An 18,779-nucleotide genomic window follows, 5' to 3' on the forward strand; every position below is an offset into this window, starting at 1 on the left:
ACACGAGGCGCTCCACCGGTGCACCACTGTCCTGACCTCCACCAGCCCCTGCGTACTCTAGTGCTCGAGTCACTTGCAGCGTTAGAAACAAACCTCATGTTTCAGATGCTGCACATCTTCTCTTCCAATAGCAAAATCCCCTGCACAGCTCTGAGAGTACACCTTGGCCCTGATTTCCAGCACTCCCTCCAGCTCAGCACTTCATTCCAACAAGCAGCCCTGCAATGCACTGCAGCCCTTCGCAGCAGGACCCTATGTATGAGCACCACCACTGGTCCACTCCTCAAAGTCAGCGCTGAACGCTGATACTGGGGTGCAACAGGCACTGCAGTTTCTGAAACCACTGTGTTCCTGCACCCCAATCCTGACTCCAAATCATGGAAAATTGTTACTGAAGTACTGGGACTCCGCAAACAACTCACTCAGAACCATCCAATAACAGCATGCCCTGTAACCCCAACCCCCCATGCTACTCCCTCACAGGGACTCCCCTTCACCTACGGTGTGACTAATCCAGCTTAACCTGGCCTCAAGCTTTTTCCAGCAGTAGAGAGGTCGCCACGGGTTCGAATGCGAGCAAGAAAATGGGACCTCCCAGATGGCCAGCTGGGTAGTACAAGATAGCCTCCATGGGGGTGAAGAAGGCCCCCATGACCAGGCCCCGAGCCTAATGAGGATGCACATGCCGCTCCAATGAGAACTACACTCATGCTGCCCAATATAAGAGAATCTGAGCCATGACTTACTGTGCACCCTGATTTCCAGCCCTCTCTGGGATTTACCTGATCCTGACCTGGAAAACTGCTGCTATACCAGTGCGGTTTGCGGAGCTAGCCTAGGAGGCAAAAACAGACCATGCAAATCACTGGCTACCAGCTGCACATTGCCCAGCGCAAGCGAGTGCTGTAAGTGGCCATAACGCTTGCCAAAGGGCTTGTGGCTGGGTTGTTCCCCCACCAAAGGTTCGCAAACAAAAACGCCACCAAGCCATTTTCGGGCACATGATTTTTACTATAATGGCTGTATGGGTTGTATATATTAATAAATCTGAAGACGAACAAATGGCATAGTTCAATACTTCAAGTTCTGTCGTAGAGCCTAGGAACTATGGTTCATATTTACAAGCCCATATCGCCACCACAACATCACTGTTCTTTATGTTGTGGTGGCGATAGGTGCTTCGCCTTATTCACGAGGCATGGCTTAACGCCTCCTTGTGAATAAGGCACCCTTTCACGCTTAACTTAGTATGAAAGGGACAGGCAATAGGTGTTGTGGTGGGTGTTCCACCGCAACACCCATTGATTTTGACGCTGCCCCTGATTTACAAGCGTGGCTAAAAATTAAGACCAGGGAAAACCTGGTCTTACCCTTGCACAATGAGGAGAAATGTTTAATTTCTCCTCGTTTTTGCTGTTTGCTGCATTGTGCAACACACATAGAAACAGCAAAACGCCATTGATTGTTTATGGGCAGGAAAGTGTCCCTTCCTGCACATAAACAATCATTTAAAAAAAATTACGTTTTGCAACTTCTATGTGTGCTGCATTAAGCAGTACACATAGGAGTTTCAAAACGCCATTTCTGATTGTTTATGCGCAGGAAGGGACACTTTCCTGCACATAAACAATCATTCCCCTCAACGCAGGCACCTTAGCACTATGGTGCAAGGGGGCCTGCATTGGCGCAAGGCAGCTAAATTAGCACCAGTGCAGGGGGAAACGCAAGGCTGCAGCTTATTCTTGTAAATAGGGTGCAGCTCTGCATTTCAGAAGTGGTGGAGCGCGGCGTTAAGCCAAGGAGGCTCACGTCGCGCTCCGTCACTTCTTTTGTAAATATGCCCCTATGTTTCTCTGTATCAGAGCAATTTGTTTTTACAGCCTCCACCTTCCTGGTCTTGCTCTCCCTCCCTCTTCATCTTTCATAAGTTTTGAGGTAAACACTGAACTTCTGCAATTTTCCTGTTGTGAATTGAGGCAGGTTTAACCTGCCAAAGTAAACCGAGTGAAAAGATTTAGTAAAATCCATTACAGTTGGGAAACATAGGCATTGGGTAGGTAATTTCTCATAATTCATTAGGAAAACTCAGAGTTTGAGGTGTTGGCCGCACCCGCCAAATAATAAATAAATAAATAAATAAATATACATATATATATATATATATATATACATATATATCACAAACAAACAATGTGAGAAGAACATTGATAAGTTATTTTTACTAGCTGTAAACCCGGTGCGTCTTTTCCATGCGTAATGGTAATCAAGCGTAGGAATTACTAAAGTGTCAAACATTTTAAAACAAACGCCTAGCACGCTTGCTTGGTACATTTTAGCGAGCTCAGCTCATGCAGCTAAGCTTCTTGCTGCGCGATAAGGCCTATTTGGCTACAATGTGAGCTCTTCCAAATTCACTCACCAATCCAAAAGTTTCTCGTTTCGAAGTCCATATCTGTAACCTCATTGGTGGCTTCTAAACGCCCGAGGTAAAACGCCAAGATGTCCTGAACCTTTTGATTCTTTATCTGAGCCAGCACGCCTCCCTTTTCCTGTGGAAGTGGAAACACGCGGAAGCAATGAGTCCAAAAGAATGCCAGGTGGATTGATTCTCGGGCTAGGAGCTTTATAAACAGAGTAAAGGTATGCCCAATCTGCTAAAACAGGAACCCGGGACACTAGTAAATACAAGACAACAATGGTTCACTGTAGACTTTGTTGTAAAATAATATTCAAACAGGTAACGGATATAGCTTCGACCCACATTAGCGACATTAATTATGCAATAAAGAATACAGAGCATAATTCATAGTTATTAAAACCAATCACTGCATTAGGATACTTAATACAGTTTATTAACAAGATTGATATAAGTAGAGAAAAAAACATTTTGACTGCATAAAAAAGCGCTCAAATACTGAAAGAGTACAAGGTGAATAAAAAAGTGGCAAGTGCAGTTAAACAAAATGAAACAGACGAATGACTCTGGACTCCTGAGTTGGGTCAATCAATGTCTATATTGCATTTGTAATTGATGGTGTTTCGACATCTACTCTTTCTAAGGTCATCATCAGGACAGGAGTGAATTAATGAGCACAATTCTCTAAGTCGATTTTGAGGACACTAAAGTACAGAGGCAAACAAATCGAAACTGAAACTGCTCAAAATCATTCACAAAGTAGTCCTGCAATCCTGACAAGCAACAATTTGGGCTCAGCCTTCTGGCATTCTTTGGGGTGAAAATTGTAAACATTTGGTACACAACATGTAGCAACACAGACGAGTCACTGTTCATTCATTCCCATAAATCATCCATATCTGCATCCCTTCTTCATTTGCTTTGGGCTATAAGCCTATCCAAGACAACAGAGGCAGTTCCCAGGATCAGTGTGTCCAAGGTCTGAGCCAAACTTTACATGTCATAGTGGATCAAAATATTCTACAAATCTCTAGCACCAGACTTAACTGATGGATTGAAAGTCTCCCTTTTCAAAGTAATGTTCCTAGGTGCTTGCAGACCATAACTGCTCAGTGTTGGTTGTCCAACTTCCAAGCTAGCATTCCCAAGTACGATCTTGTTCAGCTGCCAACTCCAGGAGAAAGGCCAATCAAACTTTTCCACAATCATCTAGCAAGGGGGACAGCCATTACAACACTGTTTTGGCAACAACATACCTTTACCACACATCCTTTTCCATGGGTGGTAAGGTTATTTTTAGGATTTAGGGGTGAGTAAGGGCATAGGGTGGTAAGGGTGTTTTTAGGGTAGGGATAGGTATAGAGTGGTAAGGGTGTTTTTAGGTTAGAGGTGGGTATAGGGTGGTATTGGTGTTTTTAGGTTGGGTTAGAGTATTAATCGTGGCCCCCTCATAAATCCCCATAAAATAAATTGTTGTCCAGAGATTTTAATTTTTTATTTCTGTTTTTGGATCATTAGAGAAGTAATTTATCTTGGGTAGACATTGCTGATTGGGGCCAAATTTTTCCTGACAACATTTTTTAAACTGGCGGATGTCTAGCAGGGCTTAATTAGACCTGGGGCCTCAAAAAGCATCATTGCGCCTTCAGCCACCCTGTGTGAAGATCTTTCTTTCTTCTTCCAGGAGAATGTTCAGGCCATTTACTCTTTGTTTACTCCGACAGGGTTGTCAGCCTTACCTCCACCTAACCCCCACCACACAGGCGTGTGGCCTGAATTTTGCTGGTTTGGCCCTGAAGCGTCCCTCACTGAACTGAATAAAACCAAATCTGGATCTCTGATTGACCCTTGCCCGGCCAGGTTTTTCAAACTGCTGGCCCCTTTACTCAATCCCTCACTAAACTTGATTTGGAATTCATCTCTGAATTCAGGCATCTACCCATCCATCTGGAAAACGGCGTTGGTCCAGCCAATCCTCAAGAAAGAAGATGCAGACCTGGCAGAACTTAAAAACGTTAGGCCTATCTCCCTCCTGCCAGCGCCAGCTAAGATTCTAGAGAAGGAAGTGCAGAGACAACTATCTGAATTCCTGGAATCCAACAACTTGCTCCATGACTCCCAGTCGGGATTTAGGTCAGGCTACAGCACAGAGAGAGAGAGCTCTGCTTGAAGTGGCGGAAACGATACGGGGAACTCTGGACCAGGGTAGCTGTGCAATGCTAGTGCTGTTGGACTTGTCCGCAGCTTTTGATACGGTCTCACATCGGATCCTTCTAGAGAGGCTCAAAGAGATGGGAGTGATGGGAACCACTTTAGTCTGGTTCCGCATCTTTCTTGAGGGCTGTTCCCAGAAAATCCTTCTCCGACCTCATGTCTCTTCCGCTCTCCCTCTTGTGTGAGGAGTTCCTCAGGGCTCGGCCCTGAGCCCGACCCTTTTTAAGGTCTACCTCGCTCCCCTTGCCTCACTAGTCGAGCAATGGGGTGTAAGGGTTGTCTCGTATGCTGATGATACTCAGCTTGTGTTCTCTTTTAGGGATCACTCCGAGGCAGCTTTCACCAACTTCAAACAGTGTCTGATTAACATCTCATCTCGGATGACTGACATCTGTTTGAAGCTAAATACAGATAAAACAGAGGTTCTGTTCTTTAATCAGCCTTCCCCTCCACGAGCCGATCTCTGGCGGCCAGCGGAGCTCAATTCTCCTCCTTCTCCAGTCTCTTCTGCTAGGAATCTGGGGTTCAAATTTGACTCTACCCTCTCGGACAAGGCCCAGATATGCCAAGTTTCCTCTTCATGTTTCTGGAAACTGAAATCCCTGCGGAGATTCCTCCATCTCCTACCAATGGACTGTAGGAAAACGGTGGTCCACGCATTGATCACCTCTCAGCTAGACTATGCCAACAGTCTGTATTTGGGTCTCCCAGCCTATTTGATCAGGAAACTACAGGTTATTCAGAATGTGGCAGCTAGGCTCATCAGAAATGTGCCACTCCGCCACCACATTTCCCCCCCATCTGCATAGCCTACATTGGCTGCCTGTTAAAAGGAGGATAGAGTTTAAGGCTTTGACCCTCACCTACAGGGCAGCAAGAGACATTGACTGTCAATACTTGAAGCAGAGACTTCAGAAATACCACCAGACTAGGGCTCTAAGGTCAAATCACCAGGAACTCTTAGTTACTCCCCACTTCGCAAAAGCCAGGCTTGGTGGCCGATCGTTCTCCCTTAAAACCGCCTCTGTTTAAAACTCCATGGCGGAGCACCTACGGAAAGCCAAATCAGAACCTCTATTTAGGAAGACTGAAGACCTGGCTTTTTGGCCTACCTTAGAGCTATTCTTACCAGCTACTACCACTCTCCATCCACTGTTAGCGCTGAGACACTTCCGTTGGGGGTAGTCGTGCACTGTATAAGGTGCAATAATAATAATAAATAATGTAAATAATGTAATATTTCAGGAACCATGAGACTTATATACTTCATTTTGGTGTCAAAACATAGGTTTTGGGGGTTAAGTAGTCTTATAGACACAGAAAATAGCTCCTCAGAGCAACCCTTCCGTCATTTTCGACAGAATGTCCTGGATATATTCACCCCTTTCTTTTGCTACAGCCATCTATGTACTTGCAAAAGTTGGTTTTTTGGGTAACCTGTTTTGTAGTGGCTGGTTGGACAAAACTCTTACTATGGCAATTAAAGCGTGGAAGTTTAGCTTTAGTGATTAGGTCAAACAGCTTTTTCTCTTTCAATACAAATCTCTCCTTCTTCCATTCTGTGTATAGTTTCGATCCATGTTTCAGGAAATCTAGTAGATGTGTCTTTATATTGTTATCCACATATTGTTTTGTCCCAGAGTTGTGTAATCACACAGGCTCAGTCATTACAAAGGGGTTTTCTTACTGCTGCATGAAATGATGTAGTCTGTCAACAAGTTTATTAAAACATTCCCCTTTTTCCCCACAAGTTTGTGGTGAGGAACAATTTCACGATGGTCTCTTAATTTTGAATTTGTCATCTCTTTGAAAACATTGTGAATAGAAAGGACTTCATGGTAAACTGGATGTCATTGAGCAACATATTTACTTTGACGTGCCTGACCCACAATTCCCTTGGAGCTTTTCTGTGATCTCTGGATTTTCTGTTCCAGTTTCATATCTGGAGCCGCAGCATTGAACCTTCCCTGTGTCTTTCAGCACAAAATGTCTTTGGATGAATTTTCTGTTTTTGTCCACCTCTAGCTTCTTCACTCTTTCCAAATACCAGGGCCCATATCTCAGGTAGTTTCGTGAAACGCACTAAACAGTTGACTCCACAGTCTTCACATGCAGCTTCCAATCACGTTCCCCATCAGCATGTACCAAGTTTATCATGAAGCTATCATGTGTAAAACATTTCGCCTGTGCTTGCAAAGTTATGATTTTTCTTCACTCTTTCACAAACTCTACTAACTTGTTTTTCAGGTTTTCTAATCTGGAACTGAGTGTATTGAACATTGCTTGGCTTTGCATTATGTCTTTTGAATGAAGTGCGCCCTGTGCCATGTCCACTTCTGAGACAAGATATGCAAAACCAAAATTGCCATTCTTGTTCCAGAATGGATTCAAACACAATGTTTCTATAGCCTCAGATATGATGAGCATACCCTGTAATGGACAAACATAATGAGTTCCACTGAATACTGACTGGACAGTTTTGCTTCCAAAGATTTCAGCCTCAATAAGTGCATCATCTATGTCACATCCACTGAGATAACTTGCTGCACAACGCAACACAACTTTTGTCATGTGGAAAATGCCCATCATTGGATAAAGATCATCAAATTCTACTGGATTGCTCCAAAAAACTGTCCGGTACAATAAGGAAAACACCTCCATTGCAGGAATTTGGTACAACAGGCTGATCTTAAAGCTGAGCATGCAAATTTTGGAATTTTTTTTGAGCTGTGTATACTGTTGCATAGTTTGTGACTGGAGATGGCATTAATGGTAAAAACCCAACCTTCAACAGTGAGACAGTATTATGGGAGATCAGAGCATGAATTCCAGCCATAGAGGAACTAGCTTTTATGTATCCTTCAGTCCGCACCAAATGAGCAATGTGATAAATTGTTAGATCAGTTTTGCGGACCGGAGCATCTGGTAGAAGAAGATCCATGTCCTCAGTCACTTTGAAACTTTCTGGTAGAAAGACGTGCTGATGGCTTGTAGTTATTTTGCACACATTGGCAAGGCAGTTGGGCTAAAAGTTTGCAGCTTCGTTTGTTTATGCCTACAGCTGACACAGCTTGTTTATCAGCTGCTACTTCATTGGTACAGCATCCTGCGATCTTATTTTGGCACAAGAACTTCACGAGTCACATCAGCTGAGAACACCATAAGTGGAACATTCTGTTTGTTAGACTGACAACAAATAATTCTGTCATTGTACAAAAATCTTAATTTCATTATTATGGATTAATATAGTTTCATCAATGTTGACCATTATTTCTTTGATCTCACCGAGTGTATACCAGTAGCCAGCACTCAAGAGTGGCTTTACAACTTAATTTGCTTTTTCAAAGAGTGCCAACTTAACTGAAGGATTGCAGTTACTTTGCTGCTGGGAGCGATTTGAATATTCATATTTTTGAATGTATGCCCACATGCAGTTTGGTTGGGAATACAAATCCACTGCAAATACATTCACTTCGCTGGTTAGCTCAGCTACTCGTCTAAAAATGACATCTTGGAAGAAACTAGCTGCAAATAAAAACATGTTTGCCCATTGAGAATAACATACTATGAACTTTTTTCTTTCGTCAGTCCCTTTGGCCCTTGTTCTGGCTAACCACAGATCACACATTGAAGATCTTCTGCTTTCAGATTAGTTGTTGGAGGTGGACGAGGGGTAGCTATCCATCTTCTAAGTGGATGGGCAATGGGTTTGGTTATAGTCACTTTCTCTAAAGACTCGGATTCTTGTTGCGATTCACTGGTTTCTGCTATTTTTTGATGAATTGTTACTATTTTTTTTCCATTTTTTATTTATTACCCAAAGCGAAGAACATACAATGAAATACGATGAAATCAATTTGAGATCAAATTGCTGTTATACCGACATCATAGTAACAAAGCAAAGAAAAAAATAACCTCCCCTCACTTTTCCATTTCATAATAAACACCGAACAGGTTTGTTAATAAAATACCATCATTAAAACAAAAACAAAACCTACCCCGTAATCTACTCAGAAATTGCCGATCAATACCTCCATGGGAGTCCATCAGTCAGTTAATCATAGGGAGCCAGATTTTTTTGCCCTGTTTCCTAGCTCCCCTACCCTTACAGTTGCACAAGGAGGACCTTTCCACATTGTAGATGCCCATTAATCATCCCAGCCATGTCTGAAACGTGGGAAGTTCTGCACTTTTCCAGACTGTAGTGATTAACAATTGAGCAACTGCCAAACATCAAAATACAAAATTGGTCAGGGTCAAGCCATTATCCATTCGACTGTTGTATCCAAAGAGCATCATTGATGGGCTTATACGTATCTCCCTCCCAAACAGCTTTTTCCAATATAGCTCAATATCTTGCTTTAAAGATAGCCTCTTCTCACACCCATAAACATATGAATCAAGTCTGCAGGGCCTTCCCCACTCCTGCTACACTTGTCATACTCACTCTTACCCCAACCAAACAGCCTCGCCAGAGTGTACTACAGGTTAAAAATTAATTTTATAATGCTTAGCTTTCAGATTAGTTGAGAGAAAACCTCTGCATCCAGCCTTATGGACATATACAAATCCACATCCCCTTCTAGTTTCCTCATCCAGGTTGTTTCTGTCTGCTCCAAATCATCTGGGCTAGTTACCCTTAAAAGATTATATATTTCTCCTATCCTACAATCCAGATGACTTATAATCTCCAAAAAGAGTATCCTTTCTAATGATATCTCACTGTCCCTGACTTGTCTCAAAAATTCCCATACTTGTAAATACTTAATGAAAGATCCTTCAGTTAGCCCAAAATCCTGTCGGAGCTCCACAAAGGAATACATGTGGTCGGCAGCGTAAAGATCCTAGACCTTGATGAGCCTAGATTGTTCCTATTGTTTACCTATTACATCATAAAAATGGGCTAAAATAATCAGTGATCGCCCTGGAGGAGTATATCTATTGTATCGCTTAATCTTCATCGGCTTTTGAACCTTCTTCTAGACTCTCCAGGCAGTGGTCACAGTCTTGAACTGCACTTTTTAAAAGTAACTCGGCTCGACTTGTCGAAGGAGGCACCCCCAAGCAGCTTTGCCAAGTGCCAGCTCATAAATGGCAGGTTGAATGACACAATGTCGTTGTTCTTCCCCATTGCCACTCCCTTTGGTAATCAATACCCTCATCTGTTGGAGAAGAGCTGCCCAATAATAAAATAAACTGTGAGCTGTCCTCTCTCCCTGTTCCAGTGGAAGGATTAAAACCTTAAGAGATCTCCTGATCTTCTGACATTACCAAATAAAATGGGAGTAAATGGCATCCAAATTCTCAAGTAAGGACCGTCAACCTTGAGAGAGATAGACCTAAATAAATAAAACTTTAGGCAATACTAAAGTTTTCAACACATTGAACCTACCAATAATAGATAAGTGCAGCCCATTTATATACCTTAACTCTGTGTTAACCTTACCACTCAGAAGCTGCAGATTCATGTGGTAGATAGTAGATACCATAGGGCTGATTTCAATCCCTAGATAAGTTGATGTGTCTGTGCGGCAAGCATCTGTAAATACAACAGTGTCTGCACAGATAATCTGAGGTTTTTCACTATTCAGTAAATAGCCAGATTTCCACCCGAACTCCCCTGTGATTTGCTCAATCCTGACTATAGCCTTCTCAGAATCTACTGTTATCACTGCTATGTCGTCTGCATATGCCAATACCTTAGTGTCGTATCCGTTAATGCTACCCGGCATTAAACCTAGACTTTTGGCAATTTGTAGAATAAAATGGTCTATATAGAGGGCAAACAGAATTGGGGAGCAGGGTCAACCCTGCCTAATCCCTCTTGTGATTTCAGTTCTCCTGACTCTTGACCCATAATTTGCAGCCTAGCATAGGGGGTAGTATATACAGCCCATATGGCTTTAATAAAGCATGGACCAAATCATTTTCGCTCCATAACCCACCACAGATACCCCAATAACACTATCAAACGCTTTCTCTGCATCAAGGCGGATCATAGCCATCAGATCTCCTGTTATTTCAACAATATTAAATAAAGTTACCACTCATCTAATATGATCCGTTGTTCCTCTGCCAGGTATGAATACGTCTTGCCATGGTGTGACCAGGTTAGCTATGATCCCCTCAAGCGCAGTGCTAAAATGTTTGAATACAGTTTGGCATCGGAGTTTATCAAGGAGCTAGGTCAATATGAGGCTGGATTATCTAAGGGCTTCCCTTTTTTGGAAAGACAATAATATTCGTGCCCTGCCAAGACGCACGGGATTCCTCTCTATGTGGTACTCCTACGAAAAGATGTAGCAAAAAATGGAGCTAACTTTAAAACTTTATACAACTAGAGGGGAATTTTATCGGGCCCAACCGCCTTCCCTGCTGCCATTGAGCGCAGTGCAAACATTAGTTCCTCCAAGATGATATCCGCTTTCAACTCCCTACAGACATCTGGTCCTAGATGGCAATGACCTTCCTCAATCCAGTCTTCTATTCCCCGGTGCTAGTATAGGATATACCTTCCTTTTATAGAGCTCTGTAAAAACTTTCAAAGGTTTTAGCATCGCTAGATTCAGTGGCATACGACCCATGCCACAGGATTCTTTTTTTCAGCTCGCATGTGGTGCTACCAACATATTTAAGAGTGCAAGGGCATTCTATCAAGGGCATTCTATCAAGGGCATTCTATCACATCGATTGTGTACTTGCTTTTACATGTGATTAGTTCCTGAATCTTCCAACTTTTTTTGTTAGCCATTGTCAACTCAGTCATTGGTTTAGCAATTTTACAGACTTTGCAATTGGTAGCACCACATGCGAGCTGAAAAAAAGAATCCTGGAGCATGTTAGGGCTACAACAAATAAAGATAGGAGCAACGCAGTGGCAAAGCACATGGAGACAAGCCATAAAAGTGACTGGACGAGTCTTAAATTTTATGGAATTGAAACAGTACCATACAATACGAGAGGAGGAAACAGGGAGAAAATCCTCCGACAGAAAGAGTCACGACACATCATTAATATGAGAAGTATGATGCCATTTGGTCTGAATCAATCAGAGGAGTTGTATGTACATTTGTAAATAATTGCAATTTTATTTGTGTATAAAGAAACATATATAAAGAAATTGATAATAAAAACCAACATGAGATCAAAATGGAGATTATCAAGATAACGTGGACAATTAGGATCAACTGGTAAATCCAATTTAGACAATAATCAAGATCGATAGATTGAAGCTGCAAATCGATCCCAAAATCATTCTCCAAGATATTGTCTTTCTAAAAAAAATCGTTTCTTTTTAATATTTTGTAAGTGTCATCAAATTTCATAAATGTATAAACATACACATCTCCTGACCAGGAACAGATATTTGAATTAACAAAGGGCCACTCATGTATATTTTGAGTACCTTTTTTCCACGTTTTCACAAACTGAGTTGTAAATAGATTCATTGTTACTACAAGTCCCAAGAGGCTATGGGGCACACACACACGTATGGGGAAGGAAATGATGTAATCACTGTTTTTTTAAAAAACGTTTAAAATTCCATTTTGAGCGCTAAATGTATACCGTGAACAAGGCATTTGCAATGCCGAAACGCGTAGAAATACAGTCTGTAATGCCAAGAAAACTTACTTGATGCTTAACGCAAATGGAAAATAATATATATATATATATTTCAAATCAAAGTGCCCTAAAGCATTTCAGAGGGCACTCGACAGCGTTTAACCATCAGGCATTGAGATGCAGTTCGTCTCCCAGCTCCAACTGTAATTAATCTTGCCAACGCGTTTCAAGGCTGCAAGGCCTCTTCTTCATGGGCTGCTGGAACATTCATTAACGGCTCACACCACCTCATTTCCGGCATTATTTATTTCTTTAATGGCCCCCCAGTGGGCGTCTGCTTAGTGCAATCATTGTACTGCATGATGGGACATAGAGTCCGTGGTGTGGGCAAAAAGTTTCACTTAGGTAAGTTCAATGTTCGTTCCTTATTTAAAAAGCAATCATTTGGGGCACTTTGGTTTGAAATACTTACACACGGCGGCCCGGTCGTGCAGAGGAGCACTATCGCCAGTGGCAGAGGCTGAGGTGTTGTACTGTTCGACACCATTGCAGCACAGCGTTTAATATGCAAATTAAGTGAGTCTTCTTGCTCCGATGCCTACTAAGGTAAAAATTATTGCTTTTTAAATAAGGAACGAACATTGAACTTACCCAAGTGAAACTTTTTGCCCACACCACGGACTCTATGTCCCATCATGCAGTACAATGATTGCACTAAGCAGACGCCCACTGGGGGCCATTAAAGAAATAAATAATGCCGGAAATGAGGTGGTGTGAGCCGTTAATGAATGTTCCAGCAGCCCATGAAGAAGAGGCCTTGCAGCCTTGAAACGCGTTGGCAAGATTAATTACAGTTGGAGCTGGGAGACGAACTGCATCTCAATGCCTGATGGTTAAACGCTGTCGAGTGCCCTCTGAAATGCTTTAGGGCACTTTGGTTTGAAATATATATATATATATGTATGTATATATATATATATATATATCCAACAATGTTTACACCAAAAGGCCTCTCCAAATGGAAATTGCATCCAAAGTTGCAGGGGCATCAGGTGCGGCTCAGATCTGGTGCCACGATGGCTAAAGCCCCGCCAATAGGAACAACTGATGGGGGCTAAAAGCGAATCAACACTTAGCTTATTGTTTGATGATGTGACCGCACGGAAGAAGGCATAAACTCCGAAACGTGTCTGCGAAATTCAAGTCATTAAAAACTATCCCGTGAGTGCTCCACAGTGTCACCTGGTTGTTACTTACAGATACGGGTTCCACCCCCGTTCATGGAGCACCCGTCGAAGTGTTCGGCAGCCTTGGTGGGATTGTGTTGAGAAATATATATATATATATATATCCAACAATTTTTACACCATGTGGAAAAGGCCTCTCGAAATGGAAATTGCATCCAAAGTTGCAGGGGCATCAGGTGCGGCTCAGATCTGGTGCCACGATTGCCCAAGCCAAACGTGTTTCGGGCTACACACCCTTGTTCACTGGCAAAGTAAGGAAACAAGTGAGTTGCAGTCACGTTTTTATTCAAATTAAGCCCCGCACAGTCGCAAGGCATTCTGTGCTTGGTAGTCCTGCAAATCTGTTTTACCTCAGTGGGCTTCACATTGTGCCTCTAATTTATATTGCATAGAATCCCAAGTGGGTTTGGCAGCAGAGTCCATGCCATCACCCATGCCATATCTCTGCCTTACAACAGGAAACCAGTTTGTCACTGAGAACCACGCGATCGCGGCGGGCCTTTTCCTCGGTATAGTGGTTGTTGTCTAGAATCACACTGTGAGTCTGTGTGCATTTGGGAACCACTGTGAGAGAAGCATTTGGTAACATCGTGTATTTGCTGACAGATAACTATATTAAAACCTGTCACGTTGTCAAGTTTTAGTAGCATTAGAAGCCAGTCATTGCTTATGCGTTGATTAAATGAGTCAGGCATTGACACTAAAGTGCAGTCGTGAAATATGAAGATTGTGTGCAGTTCCCTTACCACTTCCACTGTAGTGAATGAGTTTTGGTAAGCTGCTAGGGATAGTGTTGTTTGTCTAGAATCACACTGTGAGTCTGTGTGCATTTGGGAACCACTGTGAGAGAAGTGTTTGGAAAATCTTGTATTTGCTGACAGATAATTGTTTTAAAACATGTCATGTTGTCAAGTTTTAGTAGCATTAGAAGACAGTTATGGCTTATGCTTTCATTAAATGAGTCAGGCATTGACAGTAAATTGCAGTCGTGAAATATGTAGATTGTGTGCAGTTCCCTTACCACTTGCACTGTAGTGAATGAGTTTTGGTAAACTCCTAGGGATAGTGGTGCTTGTCTAGAATCACACTGTGAGTTAGTGTGTATTTGGGATCACTGTGAGAGAAGCATTTGGTAACATCATGTATTTGCTGACAGATAACTGTTTTAAAACCTGTCACGTTGTGAAGTTTTAGTAGCATTAGAATCCAGTCTTTGCATATGCGTTGATTAAATGAGTCATGCTTTGACACTGATGAGCTGTACTTAAATATGTAGATTGTGTGCAGTACCATTAACTCTTCCAGACTAGTGAATGAGTTTTGGTAAACTCCTAGGATAGTGTTGCTTGTCTAAAATCACACTGTGAGTCTGTGTGCATTTGGGTAAGGATTGTGAGAGAAGCATTTGGTAAAGTTGTGTATTTGCTGACAGGTAACAGTTTTAAAACTGGTCATTTTGTCAAGTTTTAGTAGCATTAGAAGCCAGTCTTTGCTTATGCTTTGATTAAATGAGTCAGGCTTTGACATAAAAGTGCAGTCCTGAAATATGAAGATTGTGTGCAGTTCCCTTACCACTTCCACAGTAGTGAATGATTTTTGGTAAACTCCTAGGTATAGTGGTTGTTGTCTAGAATCACACCGTGAGTCTGTGTGCATTTGGGAAGCACTGTGAGAGAAGCATTTGGTAACATCGTGTATTTTTTTTAGCAGATAACTCTTTTAAAACCTGTCATGTTGTCAAGTTTTAGTAGCATTAGAAGGTAGTCTTTGCCTATGCATTTATAAAATGAGTCAGGGTTTGACACTAAGGTGCAGTACCATGTACTATTCTGTTCACTGTGGCAGAACTGAAAATTTAAAAGTTTTACCTAAGCACTGTCCTAGAAGTAGTCTGATTATTTAGTCAGTTTCTAAGTACCAAATAGATTGCTTCAAATGTCTATGCAGTATGCATGTAGTGTTCTAACATACTATATACTTGTCTTTTACACCTTCAATTCCCTAGTCAGTATCCATACACTTCCAGGAAACACCCTGTCACTTCCTTTGCAGTCCTCTAGAGACCCATTCAACAGCATGTGCTAATCCATTCACTGTGCCAAAACCCAAACACTTATAAATTCACAAAGACACTCTCTTTCCAGTACTCGAATGATTCAGTCACTGCCTAAGTATTCATGCACTGTGCCAGGTCTTAGCACATGGACTTCTTCACACCCCTATCCACTATGCATGCAGTCCTCTAACCACCTACACAATTGTCTTTCTCACCTTCAATTCCATAGTCAGTATCCATACACTTCCACGAAATACCCTGTCACTCCCTTTGCAGTCCTCTAGTGACCCATTCAGCACCATGTACTAATCCATTCACTGTGCTAAAACCCAAACACTTATAAATTCACCAAGATACTATCTTTGCAGTACTCTAATCATTCACTCAGTGCCTAAGTATTCATGCACTGAGCCAGGCCTTAGCACATGGACTGCTTCAAACCCCTATGCACTATGCATGCAGTCTTCTAACCACCTAGACACTTGTCTTTCACACTTTCAATTTCCTAGTCAGTATCCATACAGTCCAGCACTTTTCACTGCCTTTGCACTCCTCTAGTGACCCATTCAGTACCAAGTACTAATCCATTCCCTGTGCGAAAAGCCTAGCACTTATAAATTCACCTAGGCACTCTCCTTGCTGTACTCTAATCATTCAGTCAGTACCCAACTAGTCATGCAGTGAGCCAGGCCTTAGCACATGGACTGCTTTAAATGCCTATGCAGTATGGATGCACTCCTCTAATCACCTACACAGTTGTGTTTCACACCTTCAATTCCCTAGTTAGTTTTCATACTCTTCTAGCAAACACCCTGTCACTCACCCAGTGTGTCTCCTTATAGTACTGTAATCATTTAGTCAGTTAGCATGTAGAGTTTTAGTGAGGTAGGCTTTAGGGCATGAACTGCTTTAAAGTAGTATGCACTATGCATGTAGTGTTTTAACCATCGTCACACTTGTGGTTCAGGGACATGGTTTCTTAGTCAGTATTTATATTCAATGTGTTTGTACAGTAATGGAATAGTATAATTTTGAAAGTTATTAATATACCTTTATTTGTGATTCTTTTTTACAGATACAGAATAGGAGTGTTCCTCATCTGTTTGCACTCTTCTCGTGCAAGATTGTTCGGATGAAGGGTCCTTAGGTGTTTCATCATACTTGCCGTGCCGTACGAGTATTTCTTGTTAGGATCCCCTCGTGAGAGAACTCTTTTGCAATTCTTGCACGTGCTCAAGGTGGCATTGGTCTTTGTTTGCCCCTTGGGAAAAGTAAAAAATTTCCTCACCACTGAAGTAAAACGTTGTGGGCGTGGTGCCTTCTGCAAAAAAAAATTCCTCAGATTTGGTAAATATTTTAAAGCGGCAACATTTACAGTTTTTGTAAGTTAAACTTATAAAATGTTGTTAGCTTTATGCATTTTATATATCTGTGATTTGTTTATTGTGGTATTTTGTTGAGAATACCATGTTGTTGTTTTTTTAACAATCTTTCTGATTTTCCAGGTCTGTCGTCGACATCCATGGTCTCCACAGGAGTGTTCCGCCTTGTTGTTTTGTATTATGGTTGTTACATTTTGTTTATTAGTTTATCGTTCATATATATGTTAATAAAAAAATAAAGTTTGAAAATAGTTTATCGTTTACATATTTATGATTATAAAAAATAAAGTTTGAAAAAAAAAATTAATAACGTTTTTGGTTGTTCTCTTAACTGCTGTGTGACTCTTTCTTGTTCTTATTACTGTTATATGATGGAGTCCACCATGGTGTTAAATTTTGGGGCACTTATCGCTGGAATACTGGTGATATCTGCAGTTTGCACCAACTTCTGAATAGTGGGTTAGATTTATCTCAACTTTACTTCCATTAAAGTGCTGATAATGAAATGGAGACTAGCCGTTCTCGTGCAAAAAGACACGAGGTGCACCTTTCCAATTTATTCTAAATACTAAAATCCTGTATTGAATTGCACTGAGGTATTGGCTGCACTAACAGTGTACACACAAAATCTATTAAGAAATCTCATTGTATTTATATTGATTGGGAATAGTGCGTCAGGTGCTGGATCTTGACGAGATACACTGCTCAGTTCGTATATTGTTCTGCACACGAAAAAAATCACATCACAACTTTCACACCAATTGCAATGCGAAACAAATTCCAGCGATAAGACACGTTAGCACCAGGGATTTTACACCTGCTTTCTGCTGGTGTTAAGCAGGACAACTACCTGCACCATGAAAGGGAACACAGCCAGGAGCCACACCAGAACACCCACAGGTGCCATAGAGTGAATGAGCATGATACAGGGATACCGATGAGGGCCAGAAGACTCATCTTAACAACTCCAGGACCGCCAATGCCCCCCAAACCCACATCTTAGTAAGTGTGTCCCTGTGGTCATTGTCTTAGCATGATAGGCACGAGCCCTGCAACATCACAGTGTGCTGTCACCTCAGCGTTGGCAGTGAGCCTGGACGTGTAACTACGCATGCATCCTCCTGCATGCACAACTGGACGTGTGCTGGTCTGGGGTTCACAGGTCAGTGCAGGGGTGTGCCTATCCGGCAAGGGGAACGGGGTGTCTCGGACATGTCCGTGTACAGGAAGTGCGGTAAATGTGTTTCTGTGTTCTGGTGTGGCCTGCTACAAGAGCCGCAGCAGTCGATGTTGTAAAGTGGCATGCACCACCTCCAAACGGCACTGTGATGGTGTAGTTGGAATGTAGCAGGTCATGCGCAAATAGGCATTACAATGGTGTGCCGTACGAGTGCACGAGATACAACAGCGCACCGTACAAAAGTGTGGGGGCTCGAGGGAGGAGCAGCCGTTTGGCAACATAACACACAGTGAACTCGACCATGTGCCACATGCTGGGCATCTCATCCTTGATGACCACGGTCGCAGACATCCCACAACACCAACGACTGGCCTTTGTACACATCCTGTATGAATGCAGCGTGGTTTTCACTTCTATGCTCGTTTAGTGGTGTGATGTTGGTGGGTTGTGTGACTTGTGCTTCTTGTTGGTGTGTTTCATTTTGGCCATTGTTAGTCTATATGTGTGCTGTACTTAATTGTGCATGTGTGTCATTCTGCCCATCTCCCCCTCCCCCCACTCCCTGCTTCTTCCTCTTCCTAGTGCTGTTGTGTCTATAATTTTGTTGCTGCACACATAAATACATGTAAAGAATAAATTAGAATAGTTCCTTGATTCTTTTAGGTTTCAAAACTTCTCTATTGGTTTCTTTTTAATTTTCCATATGAACTGTTTTTTTAAT

The 18,779-nt window shown here is 42.1% G+C and overlaps 1 protein-coding gene across 1 annotated transcript in view; it reads right to left on the minus strand.

The window, feature by feature from the left end:
* LOC146773066 (C-type lectin domain family 18 member A-like) overlaps positions 1–18,779 on the minus strand; it is a 195,976-nt gene that overhangs the window by 64,806 nt on the left and 112,391 nt on the right. The window contains exon 9 of the mRNA XM_085640090.1: positions 2,420–2,549. Within this exon, the coding sequence (XP_085496216.1) occupies positions 2,420–2,549 (130 nt within the window). The remainder of the gene's footprint in view (positions 1–2,419; positions 2,550–18,779) is intronic.

Source organism: Triturus cristatus, chromosome 12 (assembly GCF_964204655.1).
Source record: "Triturus cristatus chromosome 12, aTriCri1.1, whole genome shotgun sequence".
NCBI lineage: Eukaryota > Metazoa > Chordata > Amphibia > Caudata > Salamandridae > Triturus > Triturus cristatus.